The sequence below is a fragment of the Bos indicus x Bos taurus genome, chromosome 9 (genome assembly GCF_003369695.1).
Source record: "Bos indicus x Bos taurus breed Angus x Brahman F1 hybrid chromosome 9, Bos_hybrid_MaternalHap_v2.0, whole genome shotgun sequence".
NCBI classification, from domain to species: Eukaryota; Metazoa; Chordata; class Mammalia; order Artiodactyla; family Bovidae; genus Bos; species Bos indicus x Bos taurus.
The window spans coordinates 72,168,739-72,195,576 of NC_040084.1; the positions used below are offsets into that span (position 1 = coordinate 72,168,739).

Here is a 26,838-nt window from a genome sequence, read left to right on the forward strand (position 1 = left end):
CTTAAGAAAAATAATAATGGAAATGCAACTATTGTTAGAATCAAGGGATAGTGAAAACATTATATATCCAACTTCAGAAATACTGAATGCACTTGGTTATCACTCCTGTAAATGCTCATACAAGAAAAGAGAAAAAGTTCAAAACTGACATATTAAGCATCCAGCTTACTTTCCAATATAAGAAATCAAGAAAAGAGTAGATCTGTAGAAGGAAGAACACAAGGAAAAAAAAAAATTTAATAAAGAGGATCGAACTACCAATAGTTTGTCCTTTGAACAAACAAAAAATAGAAAAACTTTTCAGCAAGATTGATGATAGAAAAAAAAATCAGGGATAAATGATACTATGATGAAGAGATAAGTATACTGAAGTTGAGTTTTTAAAATTTGTAGGAAAACCACGAAAAATTATATGCCATAAAATGTTAAATTTTAGAAGAACTGGAAAATTTCCCAAGAAAATTTAATTTGGGAAAACTGATCAAGGAAGAAATAGAAGATATCAAATGTCTTAAAACTCTTACATTGAATTAACCTTTTAAAAAAAGGAACCAAGAAACAGGTCAAGATAGTTTTCAAATAAGGTCTTCTAAAACTGTCTTCCAGAGATTTTTTTTTTTTTTTTTTTTAAAGAAGAAGGCAACCTAACTTGTCTAGTAAGTGTGGTATCACCATGAATGATACTCAAACCAGATAAAGTCCAAGAAAAGATTATAGGTAAATTCTGCTTACAAAAATAGATGTATTAATCCAAAATGAAGTATTAGCAAGCCAAATCCATTAATGTATTTTTTTAATGATTTATTGGGTCCAAGGATACAATGTGTATGTCATAACCTTAAGAGGAATATATGAGAATGATAAAACAGTTCCGTGAGAATAGAGTTTTCTCCAGAGAAAGGAATTGAGGACCTTATCTAGGAGAAGAGCAAGAGGGGAGACATCCATTGTATTGTAAATTATATTTTTTAAGCTGGGTGGTAGGAACATAGATGTTTGTTTTTGTCATTTATGTTGTCTTAAGTATTTTGTGCTATAGTGTTAGCAGGCTTAACAGCTTTGTAAATTTAAATGCCACTTTAAAATGGTGTTTTTTGTGGATTTGCTGAGACCTATTTCCCTTGGATGCATGCAAACAAGTTTAAAAGTTTTAAATGTGTAAGCCATCATGAAATATAGTAAAGAACACTACATATGCATTTTCATGGATATTAAGGGGCATGTAGGGAAGAAAAAGACTCTTCGCTCTTCTTCATTTAAATGAGAATGAGTGGCTTTGGAACTGAAGTTTCAGGCTTGCTTTTAGTTTCTTTTTTTCTTTCTGTTACATGTTGTTTTTCTTTAATAATAATGTATTATCATCAAGTAAACACTATTATGTTTAGTTTACCTCAATTCTGAGATTTAGTAGACTAGTGGCACTCACTCTGTTTTGGATTCATTTTGCTTCAAATTGATGGTTCCATTTTGACTTTAAAGCAGGCTGGACTTGACCTGAAGCACTTTCTTCAGGAGCTTTTAGTTTTGCTTTTTTTTTTTTCCATAACCAATATTAAAAAAAATAGTAGTTTGGGATTCTAGCTAATGAGAATTTTAATTTAACCTGAAGATTGAACTGTTGGATTTTGTAGCATTTATTCACGAAATAGTAATAGAACATTTTCAATGAATGAGATATGGTGCCAAGTCATGAATGTGAGTTTAAGATGTAGTCTTTAACCTTCAGAATATAATAAGTGAAATAGATGTTTAACTATAGGTACCATGAAAAGTGAAGTTGCTCAGTCATGTCCGACTTTTTGCAACCCCATGGACTGTAGCCTACCAGGCTCCTCTGTCCATGGGATTTTCTAGGCAAGAGTACTGGAGTGGGGTGCCATCTCCTTCTCCAGAGGATCTTCCTGACCCAGGGATCGAACCCAGGTCTCCCACATTGTAGGCAGACGCTTTACTGTGGGAACTATCAGGGAACTTCAAGGTACCATAGGGAACTATAGGTACCATAGTTACAAGCAATTTGGTCTATTTCTCCCCTCAGTTCAGTTCAGTTAATTCTCCCCATCTTTTTTATAGTTGTAGCTGTGTATGTGTGTGTTTAAACTGTGTTTTAAAAGTTATGGGTATGTTTTAAAGTAAACAAGTGGGACCTGATTAAACTTAAAAGCTTTTGCACAGCAAAGGAGACGATAAGCAAGGTGAAAAGACAGCCTTCAGAATGCGAGAAAATAAGAGCAAATGAAACAACTGACAAAGGATTAATTTACAAAATATACAAGCAGCTCATACAACTCAATATCAGAAAAACAAACAACCCGATCAAAAAGTGGGAAAAAGACCTAACAGACATTTCTCCAAAGAAGACATACAGATGGCCAACAAACACATGAAAAGATGCTAAATATCACTCATTATTCATTTCAGTTCAGTTCAGTCGCTCAGTCGTGTCTGACTCTTTGCGACCCCATGAATTGCAGCACGCCAGGCCTCCCTGTCCATCACCAACTCTCGGAGTTCACTGAGACTCACATCCATCGAGTCAGTGATGCCATCCAGCCATCTCATCCTCTGTCGTCCCCTTCTCCTCCTGCTCCCAATCCCTCCCAGCATCAGAGTCTTTTCCAATGAGTCAACTCTTCACATGAGGTGGCCAAAGTACTGGAGTTTCAGCTTTAGCATCATTCCTTCCAAAGAAATCCCAGGGCTGATCTCCTTCAGAATGGACTGGTTGGATCTCCTTGCAGTCCAAGGGACTCGAAAGTGTCTTCTCCAACACCACAGTTCAAAAGCATCAATTCTTCAGCACTCAGTTTTCTTTATGGTTCAGCTCTCACATCCATACATGACTACTGGAAAAACCATAGCCTTGACTAGATGGACTTTTGTTGGCAAAATAATGTCCCTGCTTTTTAATGTGCTGTCTAGATTTGTCATAGCTTTTCTTTTAAGGAGCAAGCGTCTGAATTTCATGGCTGCAGTCATTATCTGCAGTGATTTTGGAGCCCATGAAAATAAAGTCTGTCACTGTTTCCATTGTTTCCCCATCTATTTGCCATGAAGTGATGGGACTGGATGCCATGATCTTTGTTTTCTGAATGTTGAGTTTTAAGCCAGCTTTTTCACTCTCCACTTTCACTTTCATCAAGAGGCTCTTTAATTATTCTTCGCTTTCTGCCATAAGGCAGAAACCACCATGAGTTCAGTTCAGTTCAGTCACTCAGTCATGTCCAACTCTGTGACCCCATGGACTGCAGCACCCAGGATTCCCTGTCCATCACCAACTCCCAGAGCATACTCAAACCCATGTCAATCAAGTCCGTGATGCCATCCAACGGTCTCCTCCTCTGTCATCCCCTTCTCCTCCTACCTTCAGTCTTTCCCAGCATCAGGGTCTTTTCCAGTGAGTCAGCTCTTTGCATCAGGTAGCCAAAGTAGTGGGGCTTCAGCTTCAGCATCAGTCCTTCCAATGAATATTTAGGACTGATTTTCTTCAGGATTGACTGGTTTGATCTCCTTGTGGTCCCAAGGACTCTCCAGAGTCTTCTCCAACACCACAGTTCATTTCTTTATAGTCCAGCTCTCACATCCATACATGACTACTGGAAAAACCAGAGCATTGACTAGATGGACCTTTTTGGCAAAGTAATGTTTCTGCTTTTTAACATGCTGTCTAGGTTTGTCATAGCTTTTCTTCCAAGGAGCAAGCGTCTTTGAATTTCATGGCTATATCATCTGCAGTGATTTTGGAGCCCCAAAAAATAAAGTCACTCACTGTTTCTTTCCATTGTTTCCTCATCTAATCGCCATGAAGTAATGGAAGCTGAAACTCCAGAACTTTGGCCACCTCATGCGAAGAGTTGACACACTGGAAAAGACTCTGATGCTGGGAGGGATTGGGGGCAGGAGAAGGGGACGACAGAGGATGAGATGGCTGGATGGCATCACTGACTCGATGGACGTGAGTCTGAGTGAACTCCGGGAGTTGGTGATGGACAGGGAGGCCTGGCATGCTGCGATTCATGAGGTCGCAAAGAGTCGGACACGACTGAGCGACTGAACTGAACTGAACTGACTGAATGGGACGAAATGCCATGATCTTAGTTTGCTGAATGTTGAGTTTTAAGCTAACTTTCTCACTCTCCTCTTTCACTTTCATCAAAAAGCTCTTTAGTTCTTTGCTTTCTGCCATGGGTGGTGTCATCTGCATATCTGAAGTTACTGATATTTCTCCCGGCAGTCTTGATTCCAGCTTGTGCTTCATCCAGCCTGGCATTTCACTCTGTACTTATATGCAGAGATGTACTCTGCATATAAGTTAAATATGCAGGGTGACAATATACAGCCTGATGTACTCCTTTCCCAATTTGGAACCAGTCTGTTGTCCCATGTCCAGTTCTAACTGTTGCTTCTTGACCTGCATACAGATTTTTCAGGAGGCAGGTAAGGTGATCTGGTATTCCAATCTCTTTAAGCATTTTCCACAGTCTATTGTGATCCACACAGTCAAAGGCTTTGGTGTAGTCAATAAAGCAGAAGTAGATATTTTTCTAGAACTCTCTTACTTTATATGTGGTCCAGCGGATGTTGGCAATTTGATCTCTGGTTCCTCTGCCTCTTTTAAATCTAGAATCTGAACATCTGGAAGTTCAAGATTCACATACTGTTGAAGCCTGGCTTGGAAGATTTTGAGCATTACTTTGCTAGCGTGTAAGATGAGTGCAATTGTGCAGTAGTTTGAGCATTCTTTGGCATTGCCTTTCTTTGGGATTTGAATAAAAACTGACCTTTTCCAGTCCTGTGGCCACTGCCGAGTTTTCCAAATTTACTGGCATATTGACTGCAGCACTTTCACAGCATCATCTTTTAGGATTTGAAATAGCTTAGCTGAAATTCCATCACCTCCACTAGCTTTGTTCGTAGTAATGCTTCCTAAGGCCCACCTGACTTCATATTCCAAGATGTCTGGCTCTAGATGAGTGATCACACCATTGTGGTTATCTGGGTCATGAAAATCTTTTTTGTACAGTTCTTCTGTGTATTCTTATCACCTCTTCTTAACATCTTCTGCTTCTGTTAGGCCTATACCATTTCTGTTCTTTATCGAGCCCATCTTTGCATGAAATCTTCCCTTGGTATCTCTGATTTTCTTGAAGAGATCTCTAGTCTTTCCCATTCTATTGTTTTCCTCTATTTCTTTGCATTGATCACTGAGGAAGACTTTCTTATCTCTCCTTGCTATTCTTTGGAACTCTGCATTCAAATGGCTATATCTTTCATTTTCTCCTTTGCCTTTAGCTTCTCTTCTCAGCAATTTGTAAGGCCTCTTTAAACAGCCATTTTGCCTTCTTGCATTTCTTTTTCTTGGGCATGGTCTTGATCACTGCCTCCTGTACAGTATCACCAACCTCCGTCCATAGTTCTTCAGGCACTCTGTCTAGCAGATCTAATCCCTTGAATCTATTTGTCACTTCCACTGTATAATTGTAAGGGATTTGATTTAAGTCATACCTGAATGGTCCAGTGGTTTCCCTACTTTCTTCAATTTAAGTTGGAATTTGGCAATAAGGAGTTCATGATCTGAGCCACAGTCAGCTCCCGGTCTTATTTTTGCTGACTGTATCATCTTTGGCTGCAAAGAATATAGTCATTATGATTTTGATATTGATCATCTGGTGATGTCCATGCATAGAGGCTTTTCTTGTGTTATTGGAAGTGGGTGTTTGCTATGGCCAGTGGTTTCTCTTGGGAAAACTCTGTTAGCCTTTGCCCTGCTTCATTCTGTACTCCAAGGCCAAATTTGCCTGTTACTCCAGGTGTTTCTTGACTTCCTAATTTTGCATTCCAGTCCCCTATGATGAAGAAGACATCGTTTTTTGGTGTTAGTTCTAGAAGGTCTTGTAGGTCTTCATAGAACCATTCAACTTCAGCTTCTTCAGCATTACTGGTTGGAGCCTAGACTTGGATTACTGTGATACTGAATGGTTTGCCTTGGAAACGAACAGAGATCATTCCGTCATTTTTGAGATTGCACCAAAGAACTGCATTTTGGACTTTTTTTGTTAACTATGATGGCTACTCCATCTCTTCTAAGGGATTCTTGCCCACAGTAGTAGATATAATGATCATCTGAGTTAAATTCACCCATTCCAGTCCATTTTAGTTCACTGATTCCTAAAATGTCGATGTTCACTCTTTCCATCTCCTGTTTCACCACTTCCAATTTGTCTTGATTCGTGGACCTAACATTCCAGGTTCCTATGCAGTATTGTTTTTTGCAGCATTGGACTTTACTTCCATCACCAGTCACATCCACAACTGGGTGTTGTTTTTGCTTTAGCTCTGTCTCTTCATGCTTTCTGGAGTTATTTCTCCACTGATCTGTAGCAATTTGGGCACCTACCAACCTGGGGAGTTCCTCTTTCAGTGTCCTATCATTTTGCCTTTTCATACTGTTCATGGGGTTCTCAAGGCAAGAATACTGAAGCGGTTCGCCATTCCCTTCTCCAGTGGATCACATTTTGTCAGAACTCTCCAGCATGACCCATCCATCTTGGGTGGCCCTACGTGGCATGGCTCATGGTTTCATTGAATTAGACAAGCCTGTGGTCCATGTGATCAGTTTGATTAGTTTTCCGTGATTGTGATTTTCATTCTGTCTGCCCTCTGATGGATAATGAGGCTTATGGAAGCTTCCTGATGGGAGAGACTGACGGGGGAAACTGGGTCTTGCTCTAATGGGCAGGGCCATGCTCAGTAAATCTTTAATCCAGTTTTCTGTTGATGAGGGAGGCAGTGTTCTCTGGCTCTTTTTTGACCTGGAGGCAAACTATGGTGAAGGTAATGAAGATAATAGCAACTTCCTTCAAAGGTCCCCTGCATGCTCTGCTGCATTCAGTGCCCCCTGCCCTGCTACCATATGACACAACAGTCCCACTCCTAAGCATATACCCTGAGGAAACCAAAATTGAAAAAGACAAATGACCTCAATGTTCCTTGCAGCACTGTTTACAATAGCTAGAACATGGAAGCAACCTAGATGTCAATCAACAGATGAGTGGATAAAGAAGTTGTGGTACATATACACAATGGAATATTCAGTTCAGTTCAGTCGCTCAGTCATATCCGACTCTTTGCGACCCCATGAATCGCAGCACGCCAGGCCTCCCTGTCCATCACCAATTCCCAGAGTTCACTCAGACTCACGTCCATCGAGTCAGTGATGCCATCCAGCCATCTCATCCTCTGTCGTCCCCTTCCCCTCCTGCTCCCAATCCCTCCCAGCATCAGAGTCTTTTCCAGTGAGTCAGCTCTTCACATGAGGTGGCCAAAGTACTGGAGTTTCAGCTTCAGCATCATTCCTTCCAAAGAAATACCAGGGCTGATCTGCTTCAGAATGGACTGGTTGGATCTCCTTGCAGTCCAAGGGACTCTCAAGAGTCTTCTCCAACACCACAGTTCAAAAGCATCAATTCTTCAGCGCTCAGCCTTCTTCACAGTCCAACTCTCACATCCATACATGACCACAGGAAAAACCATAGCCTTAACTAGATGGACCTTTGTTGGCAAAGTAATGTCCCTGCTTTTGAATATGCTATCCAAGTTGGTCATAACTTTCCTTCCAAGGAGTAAGCGGCTTTTAATTTCATGGCTGCAGTCACCATCTGCAGTGATTTTGGAGCCCCAAAAAAGAAAGTCTGACACTGTTTCCACTGTTTCCACATCTATTTCCCAAGAAGTGATGGAACCGGATGCCATGATCTTCATTTTCTGAATGTTGAGCTTTAAGCCAACTTTTTCACTCTCCTCTTTCACTTTCATCAAGAGTCTTTTGAGTTCCTCTTCACTTTCTGCCATAAGGGTGGTGTCACCTGCATATCTGAGGTTATTGATATTTCTCCCAGCAATCTTGATTCCAGCTTATGTTTCTTCCAGTCCAGTGTTCCTCATGATGTACTCTGCATAGAAGTTAAATAAGCAGGGTGACAATATACAGCCTTGATGAACTCCTTTTCCTATTTGGAACCAGTCTGTTGGTCTGTGTCCAGTTCTAACTGTTGCTTCCTGACCTGAATACAGATTTCTCAAGAGGCAGGTCAGGTGGTCTGGCATTCCCATCTCTTTCAGAATTTTCCACAGTTTATTGTGATCCACACAGTCAAAGGCTTTGGCATAGTCATTAAAGCAGAAATAGATGTTTTTCTGCAACTCGCTTGCTTTTTCCATGATCCAGCGGCTGTTGGCAATTTGATCTCTGGTTCCTGTGCCTTTTCTAAAACCAGCTTGAACATCAGGAAGTTCACAGTTCACATATTGCTGAAGCCTGGCTTGGAGAATTTTGAGCATTACTTTACTAGCATGTGAGGTGAGTGCAATTGTGCAGTAGTTTGAGCATTTTTTGGCATTGCCTTTCTTTGGGATTGGAATGAAAACTGACCTTTTCCAGTCCTGTGGCCACTGCTGAGTTTTCCTAATTTGCTGGCATATTGAGTGAAGCATTTTCACAGCATCATCTTTCAGGATTTGAAACAGTTCAACTGGAATTCCGTCACCTCCACTAGCTTTGTTTGTAGTGATGCTTTCTAAGGCCCACTTGACTTAACATTCCAGGATGTCTGGCTCTAGGTGAGTGATCACAGCATCGTGATTATCTGGGTCGTGAAGATCTTTTTTGTACAGTTCTTCTGTGTATTCTTGCCACCTCTTCTTAATATCTTCTACTTCTGTTAGGTCCATACCATTTCTGTCCTTTATCGAGCCCGTCTTTGCATGAAATGTTCCCTTGGTTTCTCTAATTTTCTTGAAGAGATCTCTAGTCTTTCCCATTCTGTTGTTTTCCTCTATTTCTTTGCATTGATTGCTGAGGAATGCTTTCTTATCTCTTCTTGCTATTCTTTGGAACTCTGCATTCAGATGCTTGTATCTTTCCTTTTCTCCTTTGCTTTTCGCTTCTCTTCTTTTCACAGCTATTTGTAAGGCCTCCCCAGACAGCCATTTTGCTTTTTTGCATTTCTTTTCCATGGGGATGGTCTTGATCCCTGTCTCCTGTACATTGTCATGAACCTCATTTTCATCAGGCACTCTATCTACCAGATCTAGGCCCTTAAATCTATTTCTCACTTCCACTGTATAATCATAAGGGATTTGATTTAGGTCATACCTGAATGGTCTATTGGTTTTCCCTACTTTCTTCAATTTCAGTCTGAATTTGGCAATAAGGAGTTCATGGTCTGAGCCACAGTCAGCTCCTGGTCTTGTTTTTGTTGACTGTATAGAGCTTCTCCATCTTTGGCTGCAAAGAATATAATCAATCTGATTTGGGTGTTGACCATCTGGTGATGTCCATGTGTAGAGTCTTCTCTTGTGTTGTTGGAAGAGAGTGTTTGCTATGACCAGTGCATTTTCTTGGCAAAACTCTATTAGTCTTTTCCCTGCTTCATTCCGTATTCCAAGGCCAAATTTGCTTGTTACTCCAGGTGTTTCTTAACTTCCTACTTTTGCATTCCAGTCCCCTATAATGAAAAGGACATCTTTTTTGGGTGTTAGTTCTAAAAGGTCTTGTAGGTCTTCATAGAACCATTCAACTTCAGCTTCTTCAGTGTTACTGGTTGGGGCATAGACTTGGATTACTGTGATATTGAATGGTTTGCCTTGGAAATGAACAGAGATCATTCTGTCGTTTTTGAGATTGCATCCAAGTACTGCATTTCGGACTCTTTTGTTGACCATGATGGCTACTCCATTTCTTCTGAGGGATTCTTGCCCGCAGTAGTAGATGTAATGGTCATCTGAGTTAAATTCACCCATTCCAGTCCATTTTAGTTCGCTGATTCCTAGAATGTCAACATTCACTCTTGCCATCTCTTGTTTGACCACTTCCACTTTGCCCTGATTCATGGACCTGACATTCCAGGTTCCTATGCAATATTGCTCTTAATGGCATCAGACCTTGCTTCTATCACCAGTTACATCCACAGCTGGGTATTGGTTTTTGAATGGAATATTACTCAGCCATAAAAAAGAACACCGTTGAATCAGTTCCAATGAGGTGGATGAACCTAGAGCCTATTATACAGAATCAGAAAGAGAAAGATAAATATCGTATACTAATGCATATATACGGAATCTAGAAAGATGGTACCAAAGAATTTATTTTCAGGGCAGCAGTGGGGAAACAGACATAGAGAACTGACTTATGGACATGGGGAGAGGAGAGGAGAGGGTGAGATGTATGGAGAGAGTAACATGGAAACTACATTATAATATGTAAAATAGATAGCCAATGGGAATTTGCTATATGTCTCAGGGAACTCAAACAGGAGCTCTATATCAGCCTAGAGGGGTGGGGTGGGGAGGGAGATGGGAGGGAGGTTCATGAGGAAGGGGACATATGTATACCTATGGCTGATTCATGTTGAGGTTTAACAGAAAACAACAAAATTCTGTAAAGCAGTTATCCTTCAATTAAAAACTAAGTTCAGTTGCTCAGTCATGTTCAACTCTTTGCAACCCCATGGACTACAGCACACCAGGCTTCCCTGTCCATCACCAATTCCTGGAGCTTGCTCAAACTCATGTCCATCAAGTCAGTGATGCCATCCAACCGTCTCATCCTCTGTCGTCCCCTTTTCCTCCTGCCTTCAGTCTTTCCCAGCATCAGGGTCTTTTCCAGTGTGTCAGTTCTTCACTTCAGGTGGCCAAAGTATTGGAGTTTCAGCTTCAACATCAGTCCTTCCAGTGAACATTCAGGACTGATCTCCCTTAGGATGGACTGGTTGGATCTCCTTGTAGTCCAAGGGACTCTCAACAGTCTTCTCCAACACCACAGTTTAAAAGCATCAGTTCTTCAGTGCTCAGCTTTCTTTATAGTCCAGCTCTCACATCCATACATAACTACTGGAAAAACCATAGCTTTGACTTTATAGAGCTTTGTAGGCAAAGTGATGTCTCTGCTTTTTAATATGCTGTCTAAATTTGTCATAGCTTTTCTTCCAAGGAGCAAGCGTCTTTTAATTTCATGGCTGCAGTCACCATTTGCAGTGATTTAAATTAATTAATAAAAAAGTTATGTGTATGTTTTAGGAATAATGTAAGCCTTCTGAACTAATTTTAGAGATAATCAATTCATTCCTCTTTAATGCTGAGAGTTAAGTTTACTCAGGTAGAATTTTTCACACATTGATAAATGATTTAGCTTCATTCAGAATTGGAAGGACTATGATAGGCTGTCAGATGCTCTGTAGAAATTGAGATTTGTCTCTTTCACTAGATTGCCATTTGAATTATCCTACTTAAAAGTGATATGAAGTGCTTAGCTGTAAGAAGTGAATCTTTTTAATACTCAGTACTACTCTTGTTTTACAAGATAGATAAACTGTTTGCAAATGCATCTCTTTTTTAGTACTGCTTTAAAAATCTGGAGTTTTCATGTAGTATTCCTGCCTCTTTGTTTTCCTTAGTAATGACTTTCTCATATTTTACTCTTGATTTAAAACCTCTTAAATCAATGATATATCTTCTGAGACTGTTTGCTAGGATGCTTATCTAAAATATGAATACTTCCTAACTTATCTATGCCCATGACTTTATTTTTAGATTTTAAGTTGCTAATGTATGGAAACTATCATCAAATTTTGATTAATTTCAAGGCTTCTTTGCATTCTCAAAGTTTGCGTTCCCCCTTGTTTCTTGACTTATTTTTACCTTGTATGTTATCCTTGTAGTCTTTCCAGACAGTTCAGCAGTTAATACTCAGAGTAGGAGATCTGAATCATTTGTTTTAGCCTGTTTGATGTAAAAAGTCTGTGTGAGGCGGTAAATTCAACATAGTTCCTTAATATGTAATTTCTCTTTTAAGTCATGCTTTTTGTGGCCTCTTATCTTGGGATGTGTATCAGTCAGGATTAGATTTGGCTGCATATAGCTAAAGTCCACCAGGAGGGCTTAAAATAGAAATTGATTTCCCCCTCACATTCATAAAGTCTAGAATTAGAAAATGATGGGGGTGACAAGGAGTTTCACAGTATCAGGGTCACAGGCTCCTTCTCTTACTGTTCTTCCGTGCCCATCTCATGATCCCGAATGGCTTCTTGAATTCCAGCCCTCACATCCAGACTCCATCCAGCAAGAGTGAAGAAGAGCAGAAAGGCAAAAGGGTCTTCTGGTTAATTCGGTCCCTCTGAGCAGGCTTCTCAAAAGTCATGAAGCCATAGTGTTTTACGTTTCTTTGACAGTGCAGCGCTTGTGTCCTCTTGGGAAATGTCTGTTGCCAGGGAGGCTAAAATGTATAGAATTTTTTTTTTCCTGCCACAATGTATCCAGCTAGACATCTGGGTTCTGTTCATTGTGAAGGAGGGGTGAAATGGGTGTTGGGGTGAGCAGTCAGGAGCCTCTGCCTCACAGTTATTTCAGAGTTCTAATAGGAAAGTAGCAAGTGGAGCAATATCTGGGTTATGATACAATCATGCAAAGTGACGGCTAAGAAACTTCTGCTCTACCTGTGGACTTGGACTTAAACTTTTACCCCTAATCACTGTTATTTTTTGTGTTACTATTTTCCAAGTATATGTGTTATGTGTTAAGTACTTTTCATACATTTTATGTAATTCCCATGGCACTATCTGTTAGGCACTGTCCATTTCATGGCATAGGTGAGAAAACCAAGACACAGATAGATGGTATAATTGGCCCGTGTCCTCCGAATAGTCAGTGGTGAGTCGAACGTTGAATGTGCACTTAAAAGATCGTCACTTATAACTGCTTCCGTCCTCTGTTTATTAATCTGTCCACCTATGTATCTATCCCTCAGATGCCACTGCCACCCCTGTCCCCGCCTCTTGTACCCAAGAATCATTTGAGGTTGCTCAAGCACAAAGAACAGAAAAACAAAAAGATAGGTAGATTGAACTAAATAGAAGAAAGAAAATAGAATGAAGTTGGGGTTCAAATGATACACAGAGTTCAATGCTGTAGGATCCTAGAGAGATGCTAAAAGTCTCCACCTGACTTCTCATTGTGTCCTACCAGAAACTAAAAGGCAGAAAAACAAGGTAGAATTTTTTTTTTAAATTTGGACTCTTGGCTTCATTTTTTAGTCATATAATAATTTGAATCCTTATAAAGAATACTAGTTCTTTTTCATATTGTGCTTCAAGGAATTATAAAGATAATTATAATAGCATTGTTACCATTTTCTGGTTTTTCTCTTTGTGGGATAGGTCAACTGAATTACCATTGCTTATTTTTTAAGATGTGGATACTCAAAGAGAAAATATTTTAGCCGGACTTAGATCGTGTACTTAGTAAAAACTAGGGCTCATTTTCGTTTGCTTTTGGAAATGATCCTGGCATTGTTTTGAAAAGATGTGCAGTCTGTAAGGTTGGGATCTTGGTAAAAGTGGTATTGTGCTGAGCAGTTGTTTGTTAGAGATTCCCCGTACGTACACAGCCCGGTGAGCTGCTTCAGGACGAAAGGCCTTGCCTTATTTCTGTTTTTCTCCAGTCTCTTCAGTGTGTAGAGGTTTTCAGTAAGTGATTAATGAATTAATGACTAGTAAATGAAGAAAGTCTGTTAATGAATGTTATTATTAACATTGCTGTGTCTTAAAACTTAAGAAAGTCAGTGGCCCTACCAGAATAGAGAAAAAGTAGGTCATTCTTTATATAGCCCTTTCAAGTTGTATGAGGTGGGTTTTAGTCCCATTAATGGTTGGACATTGGGACCGCATAGAGTCCAGCCCTTGAACATGGTGTGTTTGGAGAATCACCGTAGCCGTGACACACCTGGAAAGTGGTGGCTGTAAAGGCGAGTTGCAAGAGTTAAGTCTGGCAAGTTCCTGGCATGTAAAAGTTACTGATTGGTTTTAAGGAATAAAAGTTAGATTCAGGTTTTCAAAGACTTTCTATGACATGTTATCTTTTAGAAAGTGACCTTTTTCATGGGGAAAAGAAAGGACGTGATTTGAATAACATTTGAAAAATAAAAAATAGAGATCTACTTCTTGCATTTTAGTTTTCAATTCCTTGTGACGAAAATATTAACAGTAACAGAACATTTGAGTTCAATTATTTGTTTGTTTTTATTTCTCAGGATGTGATCTTCGTGGTGGGAAGCCAAGTTTTTAAACTACCCCAATGGATGCAGACAGTGATGTTGCACTGGACATTCTAATTACAAATGTAGTATGTGTTTTTAGAACAAGATGCCATTTGAACTTAAGGAAGATTGCTTTAGAGGGAGCAAACGTAATTTATAAGCGTGATGTTGGAGTAAGTATCTGATTTTTGTCATGTGTGCTACATAGCCTAATTGTATAGTGCTGTGAATGACATACTAAGTAAAGAATGAGGACAATACCTTATACATTTATTATAAAAATTAAGAATGGGTATGAAGGCCCTGCTGAAGCTCTAAAAATTAGATGCCAGTATATCTTGGTAAATTTGCATTAGTTCTTCAGGCTAGAAATGAAGTACAGATGAATTCAATTAAAAATTTCAGTGAGTCACAATTAAAGATTTTCATGTTCATCAATAATGCCATCTTCACTTTTAAAAAGAAGTAAATAATCTGCTAAAAAGAGAGGGACAGGCTTAATGCTGCATTGAAATTTGAGCATGCCATATGGCAGACAAGTCATTATTCCTGGGAAGGTTTATGTCTTGAGTCGATGGACAAGCTGGTAGTGAAAGACAACTAAATGAAGAAAAAACTCTGTTTCTCAGCCACTTAGGTAAGAAATTTTATAATCTATTTTAGCTCAAATTTTATTTTGAGCCTGTGATAAATTGGGTCTCCCCAGGTTTACTAGCTTTGTAGTTTAATAATATATGACAGAGAAAGAGAGGAACTCAAAATGTCAAGAGTATTAAGAAGAAATGTCCAATTCCTTTTTTTGTTTCATATTCAGTAAAACATTTAGCTCTTTTATATATTATGGCCATTTCTTAAATATTGCCATAAATGAAAAGTTGCCATGAAAATTTAAATTCACATGTTATCTTGGATCTTAGTCCCTGACCTATTTACACTCACACTATAGATAATTTAGTCCAAATCCATAGCTTTAAGTGCCTTTCATTTCTAAGGAATCTAAAATTACATCTCCAGCTCCAAACTTCCTCCTGCATTCAAGATTTGCACATCAGTCATGAATATGTAATAGGCATATCAGCTGTAAGACACAGAAGAAAGTAATAAGCACCATGAAGCAGAGAAAAGCAGGGTTAGAAGTCACAGAGGGGTGAAGGGATGGGTGTTTTGGTGAAATGGTCAGGGAAGGTCTCTGTAGAGATGACATCTGGTGAGAGACCTGAATGAAGTGAGAACACTGAAGGAAGAGAATACCAGAAGAAAGTAACAAGGTCCTAAGGCATGCACAATTTGGCATGTTCGAGAATCCATGGAAATTGCAAATTCCAGTTATGTGAGCAGAGTGAGAAGTTGGAATGTGTATTTGTAGTACATTGATTTCAAGTATATAGTGAGAGATATATACAGGCCTTGAATTTTTTATTAATTAAATGTCCTTTTGACTTAATATGTTCTTTATGTTCAGTGTGGTTCTTGATTTCAGAGTGGGTGGTTTGGAGAACAGTTATTTCAGTCTTGGGTAAGCTTGAAGTAGTATTTAAACGTAAAATGGCCACACAGAGTAGAACCATGTGTGGAAATTAACCAAGCTGTTGGGTTTTTGGTTTTCTTTTCTTTTTGCAGAAAGTATTAATGAAGCTTAGAAAGCCTAGAATTACAGCTACAATTTGGTCCTCAGGAAAAATTATTTGCACTGGAGCAACAAGGTAAATGTTACTTGGGTTTTTACTTTTTAATTTGCCCCTCATGGGAAAGATATTTTTCCAGACTTGAAAACAAAATCACATGTACAGTGTGTTGTGTTCCTCAGTGTACAATTTGTTTCCTGTGTAACTGATAATCTTTTTCTTTCTTTCAAACCATAGTGAAGAAGAAGCTAAATTTGGTGCCAGACGTTTAGCCCGTAGTCTCCAGAAACTAGGATTTCAGGTAATGTTTTCAAAAGCTATCCAAGCTGCAGATATCCAAAAATTTATTTCTGTAAATTTTATATATATATATATATATATATATATATATCTTATTTAATGATTTGAAGAAGTCCCCTCTTATGATTGACCTTTTTTTAAGTTGTGTAATTCTGTCCTTCAGCTCAAAACTGTAGTGGCAGACTTTGCCCACGTGGATGTTTGTGTGGGATCCTGGCTTTTTCACAAATTGCTTTCCCAAAGAGACGTGTTTCCTTATACATTAACTGCTTTACAACTCCTTACATTTTTCACTTCTCTCTCTCTCTCTCTCATTCACACTCTCACACACACATGCACACACACAATCTGTGTTTGATCATCACAAGAATGCTGTGTCAGGATGATGAGCGAGAGCCACAGGACCCTGTTGACATGTACACACTGCTTAGCAGGCTCTCAGCCTTGTAAGGTGACCATCTCTAGCAGGTCAGCCTTATAAAATATAATTTCTGGAGGCATAACTTTGAATAAGGTGAATATGTATCCTGGACTCGCTGGGTCACTTAGAAATGATGAGTAAGTAAAAGAAAAAGAGATGGGCCTAGGCAGTTTGGGATTTGGGTGGGAGGGGATGGGGGTCAAGTTTCTCTCTGATGACTGCAGTCTCCCCTGAGGTGGAAGGTGCTAAGCAGGCCCCGAGGTGCTGGGGGGTGTGGGGGTGTTGGTGCTGGCCAAGAGTACAGTAGAGAGCCGAGACTGATGGCAGGGCCACTGGGCACGTCTCTTGACTTTCTCTCACTGCTTTGTGGCTGTGCTGAGTTAGAGGATAGTTAGTTCATCCAGATTTGCGGTTTTACTAGGAACAGTTGAAAGGATAACAGGGTAAAACCATTAAAACATTGGCAGAAGTGGCTAAAGTTATTAATATTGAGAGGACATTATTTTCAGCCTTGGAGCCTCTTTTACATTAGAGATGTTGCGAGAAATCCCAGTGAGTTAAAGACACAGTTTTGTCACTCTGTTCCTCATTCTGTCCCCCCAAAAGAGCAAACATCTAACTAAATTTGCAGAAACGTGATTCTACCTTACTGTGTATAAGAAAAAGTCTGGCCTTTGGAGCTCAGTGTCCACTGCTTTTTGAGTTTGAAATGACAGCTTTTCCATTTTGACTCTTTTTGGAGGAATCTGCTTTAATGTTTCCTCACCGTTCTCCCTCTTACACCGGTAGATTAAATATCCCGTTTAAAGTACAGTCTTAAAATAAGATTCAGAAGACCCAGATGTACTATTTTATTCATGCAGTTATCTCAGGCTTTGTTTATTTTTCAATAAAGTTTTTGAGCTCCCCGCCTCCCCGCTTTAATTACAGCATTAAGGAGTCTCTGGTAACTTCAAATATTAAACCATGCTTGAAATGTTTCTATTTATCTTGTTTGCTCTTATTTTTAAGGATTAAAATTTAAGATTTAAAATTAAGATTGCCATGATGAGTAAGGTTTTTTTGTTTGTTTCAAAATAATTCATTGGTTTTACTTCTCTCCTAAAGGTAATATTTACAGATTTTAAGGTTGTTAACGTTTTGGCAGTGTGTAACATGCCGTTTGAAATCCGTTTGCCAGAATTCACAAAGAACAATAGACCTCATGCCAGGTAGGTCTTCAAAGAATCAACGTAACTTACCAAATTTGAAATTACTTGTCAGTCTATAAATATTTATATTAATTTTGGCTCTTTTGGTATAGTTACGAACCTGAGCTTCATCCTGCTGTGTGCTATCGGATAAAATCGCTAAGAGCTACATTACAGATTTTTTCAACAGGAAGTATCACAGTAACAGGTATTTTATTTTATTGAAACCAAGTTGTCAATTATGGATTGAATGAGATAAGGAGGTGTTCATACCAAAATAGAGATGAAGTATGCTTTTTCCCTTCTGCCTTCCTCAGAGAGCCAGTCTCCTCATTTTTAACACAGTTGTTGTTGTTCAGCTACTAAGTCATGTCTGACTCTTTGCAACCCCATGGACTATAGCACGCCAGGCTCCCTGTTCTTCACCATTTCCCAGAGTTAGCGCAAACTCATGTCCATTGAGTCAGTGATGCCGTCCAACCATCTCATCCTCTGTTGCCCCCTTCTTCTCCTGCCTTCAATCTTTTCCAGCATCAGAGTCTTTTCCAATGAGTCGGCTCTTCACATCAGGTGGCCAATGTATTGGAGCTTCAGCTTCTGCATCAGTCCTTCCGATGAATATTCATGATTAATTTCATTTAGGATTGACTGGTTTGATCTCCTTGCTGTCCAGGGGACTCTCAAGAGTCTTCTCCAGCACCACAGTTCAAAAGCATCAATTCTTCAGCACTCAGCCTTCCATATGATCCAACTCTCACATCTGTACAGGACTATTGGAAAAACCATAGCTTTGACTCTACAGACCTTTGTTGGCAAACACAGTAGATGAGTTTAACCTGCTTTTATATACTACTTTGAAATCTTATGTATACAGTTTTATGTCTGTCTTCTTTATCTTCTTCATTACCTTAGTAGATTCATCTGTATTGTTCCACATAGTTGTGGATCAGTCATTCTTATTGCTGTTTAGTACCCAGTGTGTGAATCTGTTGTTCCATGGACATTTGGGTTTTCAGTTTGGAATTAAGAATATTCTAGTATGTGTTTTTATACATTGTTTTTAAGTTTATGATGTCTTGCATTTAAAATACTCAAGAGAAGCCTATTTTATGAACTTCATAGAGGTTTTACATGAGCAGAATATTCAAATATAATTGGTATCTATTTGTAATGTGTATTTTGTTATATCTTTCAAGTCTTTTTAATTATTTGGAAGAGGTGATTTCAAAAGAGTAGGCATAGATGTCAAAGGGTAGCATTTAGCATGCAGGGTGATTTTTTTTAAATGGTATTGTGGTTATAAATTGTTCATGGCACCCCACTCCAGTACTCTTGCCTGGAAAATCCCATGGATGGGGGAGCCTAGAGGGCTGCAGTCTATGGGGTCGCTGGGGGTCGGACACAACTGATCGACTTCACTTTCACTTTTCACTTTCATGCATTGGAGAAGGAAATGGCAACCCACTCCAGTGTTCTTGCCTGGAGAATCCCAGGGACGGGGGAGCCTGGTGGGCTGCCGTCTATGGGGTCGCACAGAGTCGGACATGACTGAAGTAACTTAGCAGCAGCAGCAGACAGTACTTTGGAGTCAGGTCCAACCTTTGGGAAAATTAAGGAAAATTTCTTTAGGTCCTTGAATTTTCTTTTTATTTCATTAATCCTTAAAGGAAAATATACCTATAAACCTTCAATAGAAAGGCTTTAGTTTTTATTCATCCTTGGGTTTTCACATCTTCCTTGGAGACTTTTAAAGGCTCTTGCCAGGATCATGGGGAACAAGTCTCTTTCTTTCCTTCTTTGGGTGTGTACACTTTGGAGCTCAGATTTCACAGAGGTTCTAAAATATATAAAGTCCTTGCTAAGTATAGACTTGGGCTTCCCTGGTGGCTTAGTGGTAAAGAATCTGCCTGTCAAGCAGGAGACTCGGTTTGATCCCTGGGTTGGGAAGATTCCCTGGAGAAGGACATAGCAACCCACTCCAGTATTCTTACCTGGGAAATCCCATGCACTGAAGAGCCTGGTGGGCTATAGTCCATGGGGTTGCAAAAAAGTCAGACACGACTTAGTGACAAAACAACAAGAAGTATGGAATAAAATAATGCTTATGTAAAATATGTATATTAAGTTAATAGATAATTAACACAATGGCAAACTGAAGACCATTGACCTGGTTACCTATTATGCATTATATATTAACATCTGGAATACCCTCTGATCTGTTGGTTCAGTGGACACATTCTGAGTGGTCCCGACAGGCAGAGCTCTAGTCTCTGGAGGGACTGAGGTGAGTCAGGAAAGGGTTCCCAGTGGATGCATATGTACATTTTTAGGATCTTTCAAAAAGTAAGTGTAAATGTTAGTGGGGGGAAATACATGTGTTTATTCAAAATAGATTTTATGAAACTATTTTTCACTTTCTTTTCTATATATATTTTTACCTATTTAGATGAAAGCTTACTTATTTTAAAGTTATTCTTAGCATTGTATGGATTAATAAATATATTGCATCACCCATCCCCTGGTGCTTTTTTGTTTTTAATTGGCAGTTATTGTTCAGTCACTAAGTCATGTCTGACTCTTTGGGACCCCATGAACTGTATCCTGCCAAATTCCTCTGTCCATGGGATTTCCCAGCCAAGAATACTGAAGTGGGTTGCCATTTCCTTCTCAGGGGATCTTCCCAATTCAAGAATCAAACTGGCATCTCCTGCATTGGCTCTTTTCCACTGAGCCACCAGGGATGTAAGCTGTAAGGATGTAAGGATGTAAGCTGAATGACCAGATTAGTAATAAAGATGTGAATACCAGATAGTGGTAAATCTGTAGGGATGTTCAGACTGTGCAGTTTATAACAGCCCTCTGGTTTCCCAACTCTGGTAGCAGCTTTGTTTACTTCTGCTGGGTTCCTTGATACTCCTGTGATGAGCTTTAGTCGTAGCCTAACCAGAAGCTAGGCTACAGTGACCAAAAGGATAATATTATTAATAGTTGTCTAGTTCCGTTTGTTTTCCCTTCCTTTAATGAGCATATTTTAGCAATTCGTATTTGCTCTGTGACTTTGTATGTGTGTGTGTTTAATATACTTTATTTTCACAATGGTGCCCAAACCAAGATGAATAACATCATTTTATGTTTGATTCCCTTTAATTGTTCGTAAAAAGTTGTATTTCTTGGTTCTTACTATGTGTACAGTTATATAAGTGTAGATTTTTAAAAGAACAACCTGATATTCTAAAGTACTCAGTTCTTTGTAATTCTGGGAAATCAGCTTTTCCTAGTTTTCTTCTGCCTCTTCTCACCTCTTCCTCCATTGTGTTGTTGCAGGACCCAATGTAAAGGCTGTTGCTACTGCTGTGGAACAGATTTACCCATTTGTGTTTGAAAGCAGGAAAGAGATTTTATAATTCACCACTTAATTGGTTAGAATCCTTAACTGAGCACCTTTTAAAACCTGCTGCACATTGGACTCAAAAGGAAAACCGGACCAACAGTAACTGAGGAAATAGACTCTTTTATTCTTTCACGGCTACAGTGTAAGCTCCAGGCCCTTTGGATTTTATGTCAAACCTTGCTGTAATATAAAAAGGAAGTTTACAAGACATGACATTGCTGCTTTTACAAAAGGACATTTCTATTTATTTTCGCAGTAATTTTCATGTCCCCGTGAGCAGAGCTGTCACCGTGTGCACTACCGCAGATCGTTTTGTTGTTGTCATTATTTTTTTCCAGTTTGAGCTAATGTGTTTTATTTGTGAATAGTCTTTTACATTTTTGTATGCTGAATATGGGCACCAAAGAACCTGTAAAAGTTACCTTTTTCAATTGAATGTGCACAAATAAAAGTTTGGAAAAGATCTCTCTTCATATCCATTCTATAACTTTTATTCCCCATTTTTCTATTTTAACAAAAATTGTATTCATAATTCTTTTTTTTAATCTATGCAAGCTTAGACTTTTGCTAAAGTGTGTCAGCTTCGTTTTGAAGTGTATTTTGTAAATATGCCATATGTGTATAGTATCTTTTAATGCTCTGTTACCAAATATCAAATAGGAATTTTTTTTTTTCTTGAAGATTAGAAATGAAAACCTGTATATAAATTGTAGGGAACCAGAGTAGAACTTTATAGATTAAGCATAATGTTTTATGTTGCTAATTTAACATGGTAGAAAATGTTAACCATCTTTTAAAAGTTGCAGAGTTGTAGTTTTAAAAAAAGAAACCTCTTATTACCTACAAGATAAATACAAGAAAAGCTGTGATGGGTTGTACCTCATATGTACCTTTGTTATTCTGGAAAGACTCAACTCTGGTTATAGGAAAAGAATAATCTGAGGTTGATACTCAAGGCTGTATATTAGGAGTCTTGTCAGAAGTTGAAACGTGCTGTTTTAACAAGAAGTGCCCCAGTGTGACTATATTAATACTGCAGTTCAACTTGAACTTGAAAGCCATTTTGCAAGATAAGTCTTTCCCCTTGCTGTGTCTTATTGAATGAAGCTAAAGAGTGACTATTCAATACATGGGATTGCGCCTTTAAAGTTAACAGGAAATACGCATTTGTGAACCAGTAACTCTGGCTCACCCATGAGCCCGGGAATGGTAATAACAGTATCAAGCTGTAATGGTGCTCGACCAATTGAGTATTAACTAAGAATGATTTTACCTAGAAATAAAACTAAGTGGAGAGTCATATTAGTTCTCAGTTAACATTAACAGAGATAATAATACAACATAGTCTTCCACTAAAACCTTGAATTTCCAAAATGTTTTGGAACCTTTGTGAAAAATTGGAACACTTTAACCTCTATATTCTAGTACATTTTCCTGACCATGTTCTAAAATCTTGAAAACTGTACTGAACAATGCATATTATTTTATGTTTATCTTTGTCTTCTCAATACCTTCCCCTGCCCTTCCTCTGACTTTTCATAAGTTGGAGGCAAGGGCTAACTTTTATATTTTCTCTCTTGGGAGAGACTTAATTGTGATTTTCAGACTTCTTTCTCACTTGTTACGTTTGTGTTTAGGTAGCCTCATAAAATATATACAGAATAAAATTCAATGAAAATTATAGGTTCTGGGCAGACTGTTTGAAAAATTTGAGTTTTCACTTAAACTTAATTAACAGTAATTAAGTGATCTCCTGTTCTGCAGTGTTCACAGAAAAAGAAAAAGAGAAGGAGGGCTGGAGGGGAACATGATGATATAGCCAAGAGGCAGATCCAAATGTTCTAAGATTTTTCAGTATTGGAGTGACTTGAAAACTAGGTAGATCAGTAGCTCATCAAAACGCTTTCTCAGAAAAGTGGAAGAAAGACAATCCAACTGGTCTGGTTTCAGGGCTGCTGCTCGCGTGTCGCCTGGCAAAGTGCCATGGGTGTGACCCACTAGACTTAAAGCTGGTAAGAAATGAGTGTGTCTGATGTCTTCTGGCTTTTCACAAGTGCTGTACATTTTTTTTTATAAATAAAAACTGTAAATATATACATAAAAAGTGTAAGTATTCCCCCTTTTTATTTTTGAAAGTGAAAATGCTGTAGTTGGGGTTGTATTGGGTAAAAATTAGCTTGAAAATAGAATTGTTTCATTACAGATTCTGAATAATAAAAGAAAAATAGAATGTTTAAGATACTGAAGTTGAAATCACTTAATGATAAACCTACTAAGTTTATAAACAGTTTCCTGCCCATTGATAATGCATGGCTAAGCCATGAAATAGCTAATGGATACAGTGTTTGAACTTGCACAGTTTAACAGTTTTGTTAGTATCTTACAATCTGTGATGCTTGGCAAAGAAAAAAACATCATACTGATTAATTACCTGTCTTGACCTTTTTTAATGTCAGCATATAATTCCACTGAAGGTTCTTAATAAATTTCTTCAATCGATTACCTCTACAGAACATACTTTCCCTTCTTCCAGAACAAATGAACAATGCATGCTCTAACTTGCGTGAGAAATGTACTGTGCAGAATGGAGGTTGCAGATCTTTCTTCATAAGTTCCCCTGCCAATTTTAATGTAGATAGTGTTTTTCAGCACCAGGGCTTTTAGTCATTCTCCTGAGTTTCTGATAATACAGTTTTACTGTTGCTTACAGAGGCTGAAGTCTGACCATTTCATTATAAAGGGCTGCAGTAGATCTTACTTCCTTATATCAAACTGGGACAGTTTGTTACGGGCCAATACAAAAATTTCAGGCTAATTGAAAAGGGCTTTTGACTCTGAGGATTCTCTTTTCTTCAGGGTAATCATATTTTTGTATTCTTTTTCAACTTAGGTTGTTCATTATGTTTTGTGTGTGTTTCCCATAGCTTAAGTCATTTAATGGATTATTGCATAAATGGTTTGAGGTTTTTTATTGTAGATTTTCTAGTGTACCAAAATGTATTGGTAAAATGCCTCCCCACATCTTAAAATTCAACTGGTGCAGTACAGAAAAGAGCAGTCCATTACTGTGTGGGTGAAAACCCAAGTTTTTGGTACAGTCAGTGATCTCTGTTTCATCATAGAAAAGAACATAGTGAGGGAATTGTCCCAATGTCCAGATGTCATTTATTATGTCTGCAAGCATCTGAAAGTCAGCATCAATTATAGCCCATAGGCTGTAACTTGAGGTAGTGATATTCCTGAGGCGTGTGAAGAACTGCAGGAAACTATGGATCTAAGTTATCATGAAAGTCTTACAAAGAGAGACGTGTGCAAGCTTAACTTAGTAACTCAAACCTAATTACTTACAGATTTGGATAAATAACCTAATGACCTGACTCCTTTTCTCATGTTTACTAACAACTACTACTAAATAAATATGATCCCACGATTTTGAAAGTATCCTTTCTACTCATATATTTTTTAATGGATAGAAAAATGCTTATCTTTCTCAACTATTGCAGAGTTGTTTCTTTTTTAATACTTGGTAATACTAACATCAAATTCATAAAAGAGTATTTTGAATTACATTGTAGTTCATGATTCATAAAATAAGATGGATAATCCTTATAGTTGTTGAACTATAATTAGAGATGATCACTGAAGTCCTAACCAGGACCCCATCCTAACCTAGAACATGTGTGCAATTGTCTGTATTGTGTCTTGGTTCTTTTTTACACAAGACCTAGTGTGGGGAGTGTCTTGGTAGGCAAAGAACTGCAAGCTTATGTTCGGACAACTTATGTGTCTGAATAATAAAGCCGCAACAGGCCTCTATGCATAACAAACCTTAAGATAAAAGTTGCTCTCATCACTAGTTCATCGTCTTTCAAAGGCTCCTCTGTGAAGAAGGTGGAAAATACTGAACCAGCTGGTATTATTTTTATCCTGGTGTCCTGCTCAGAGTAAGAAAGAGACCACTTGGGACCTTGTTCCTCAAATACCTTTCATGGCTCCTTTGGGGGGTGGGGTAATGAGTAAAGACTATAATTTCAGGGTATCCTTTGTAAACTAGCTCTATGACACTGAAAAGAAAACACAGGCGTGGCTAACACATATTGATAGGAAGACACCGTAAGTACTCTTTCTGTATCAACACTTGAAGAGTTTTGAGGCCATTAGACCTCTGAAGAAAGCTGCCTTGGCTGTCCCTTACCCCTTAGCTTTTTAGACTCCAAGAACTGCTCTTGGGGTTTTCTTTTTTGAAGCTGTTTTGGCACTAATTCCTCCCGGTGATGACTCATAAAACAAATGTTGTTTTTCACATAGTTCCTGAAAGAGAAAGAGGCACTAATGAAAATGTCATTCTTAATTTACAGTATTTGAGGGGAAAAAATGTGCAGGCTATCATTTTTTAAAATCACCCTGGGGCTTTAATGTTTTAGCTGTGCAAAAAAGACCAATGTTTATTGCAAAGTTTCCACGTGTCACGAAATTCTGGGCACCACAGACCTTTGATCGATCTCATGCAAAGGGTAAGGTGGGGTGTCTTCTCAGAACAACCATGGCATTCCTGTCTGCAAGGAAGGATTCCAAGGGTAGTCTTACGTAGAATGAGTGGAGATTACAACCAAGATCCTCTTATTTTTTCCCCCCTTTTCTCAGACTGGTTACCAATATGCCTATATTTGTGTCTACACATTCTGCTTTCTGCGTTATTCTCTTGCTCCTGCTTTAACAAATTCATTTCTACAAGATTATTTCCATCAGCATAGAAACATGCTCCAATATTTTATGTTTACTTTTAAAAAGACCACCTTCAAACCTTTCTCTCCCCTTAAATATACTGTCCTATGGTTTATCCAGTTCGTTTAGTGGCTACAACATTCCAGGTGTTCTGTGGTTGGAGTAGATAAAGACCTTGCTTTCAAGGATCTTACATCTTAACAAAGGAGACAAGCACATAAGCGTATGATTTCAACTAGTAAGAGTGTAATGAGAAAAGTAAACCAAGAAAGGGGAAAAGAATGACTTAGTGGGGATGTGGAGGACTCTATCATACTGCTGGCATCTCCAAAGATGAGGTGACGTTTGGTCAGAAACTGGAGTGAAGTTAGGGAGGAAACCATGTGAAGGACTGCAACTAAGGACCATGTTACGGACAGTCCAGCATGGCTAGAACATGGCGAGTATGTGAATGACAGGTGAGGCTGGAGGGGTAGGTAGCAGCCATAATTAAGAAGCATGAATTTTATTTGAAATGTAGTAGGATTTTGAGCTTTAAGAACGACATATTTTTAAAAGATCCATCTAGCTGCTGTATGGAGGATGGACTGCAGAAGGTGGAAGTTGAAAGAGGACTAGTTTGGAGGTTAGTCCAGATAAAAGATGGTGGCTTGGAGTTAGAATAGTACTGGTAGAAAGTGTATATTCGCATGTTCACAGCTAACAAGACTGACAGTGTAAGGAACATTACACTGTTCCTTACACTTAGGATGAGTCCTAAGCCTCTGGCCTCAGAGGTTCCCCCAAGCAAAAGACTTGTGGAGGAAATATAAGAAGGGTAGTCAATGGTACTGGGAATCCAGAGTTCTGTGCAGGTCATGTTAAATTAGAGATGCCTATGGACATTCTAACCGAAGATGTCAAGTAGACAGATTTGGGAACTGAAAATCAGGTAAAAGGTCAGAGACCAGAGAAAATCACTTGGGTATCATCAATTTATGGATGGCTTATAAAGCCAGGGGAATACACCCAAGAAGTGAGTGTAGATGGACATCAAGGATGGAGCTCTGGGCATTATGGTATTTGGAGGGAGGGAGGAAGGAGGGACAGAAAGGGAA

General features: G+C 38.7%; 2 protein-coding genes across 3 annotated transcripts in view; one reads left to right on the forward strand and one right to left on the reverse strand.

Annotated features, from left to right (window-relative positions):
- Positions 1-23,515, forward strand: part of TBPL1 (TATA-box binding protein like 1) — a 41,112-nt gene extending 17,597 nt beyond the window's left edge. The window contains exons 2-7 of the mRNA XM_027551613.1: positions 14,084-14,262; positions 15,710-15,792; positions 15,952-16,015; positions 17,543-17,646; positions 17,739-17,833; positions 20,950-23,515. Of these exons, the coding sequence (XP_027407414.1) occupies positions 14,128-14,262; positions 15,710-15,792; positions 15,952-16,015; positions 17,543-17,646; positions 17,739-17,833; positions 20,950-21,029 (561 nt within the window). The 5' untranslated portion in view covers positions 14,084-14,127 and the 3' untranslated portion in view covers positions 21,030-23,515. The remainder of the gene's footprint in view (positions 1-14,083; positions 14,263-15,709; positions 15,793-15,951; positions 16,016-17,542; positions 17,647-17,738; positions 17,834-20,949) is intronic.
- Positions 19,131-26,838, reverse strand: part of SLC2A12 (solute carrier family 2 member 12) — a 75,844-nt gene continuing 68,136 nt past the window's right edge. The window contains exons 6-7 of one of the 2 annotated variants that reach the window (XM_027551612.1): positions 25,212-25,327; positions 19,131-19,224 (exon numbers count right to left, since the gene is read on the reverse strand). In XM_027551612.1, the coding sequence (XP_027407413.1) occupies positions 19,214-19,224; positions 25,212-25,327 (127 nt within the window). In that variant the 3' untranslated portion in view covers positions 19,131-19,213. Of the gene's footprint in view, positions 19,225-23,443; positions 25,328-26,838 lie in introns of those variants that run through there. The other variant, XM_027551611.1, reaches the window with a different exon arrangement.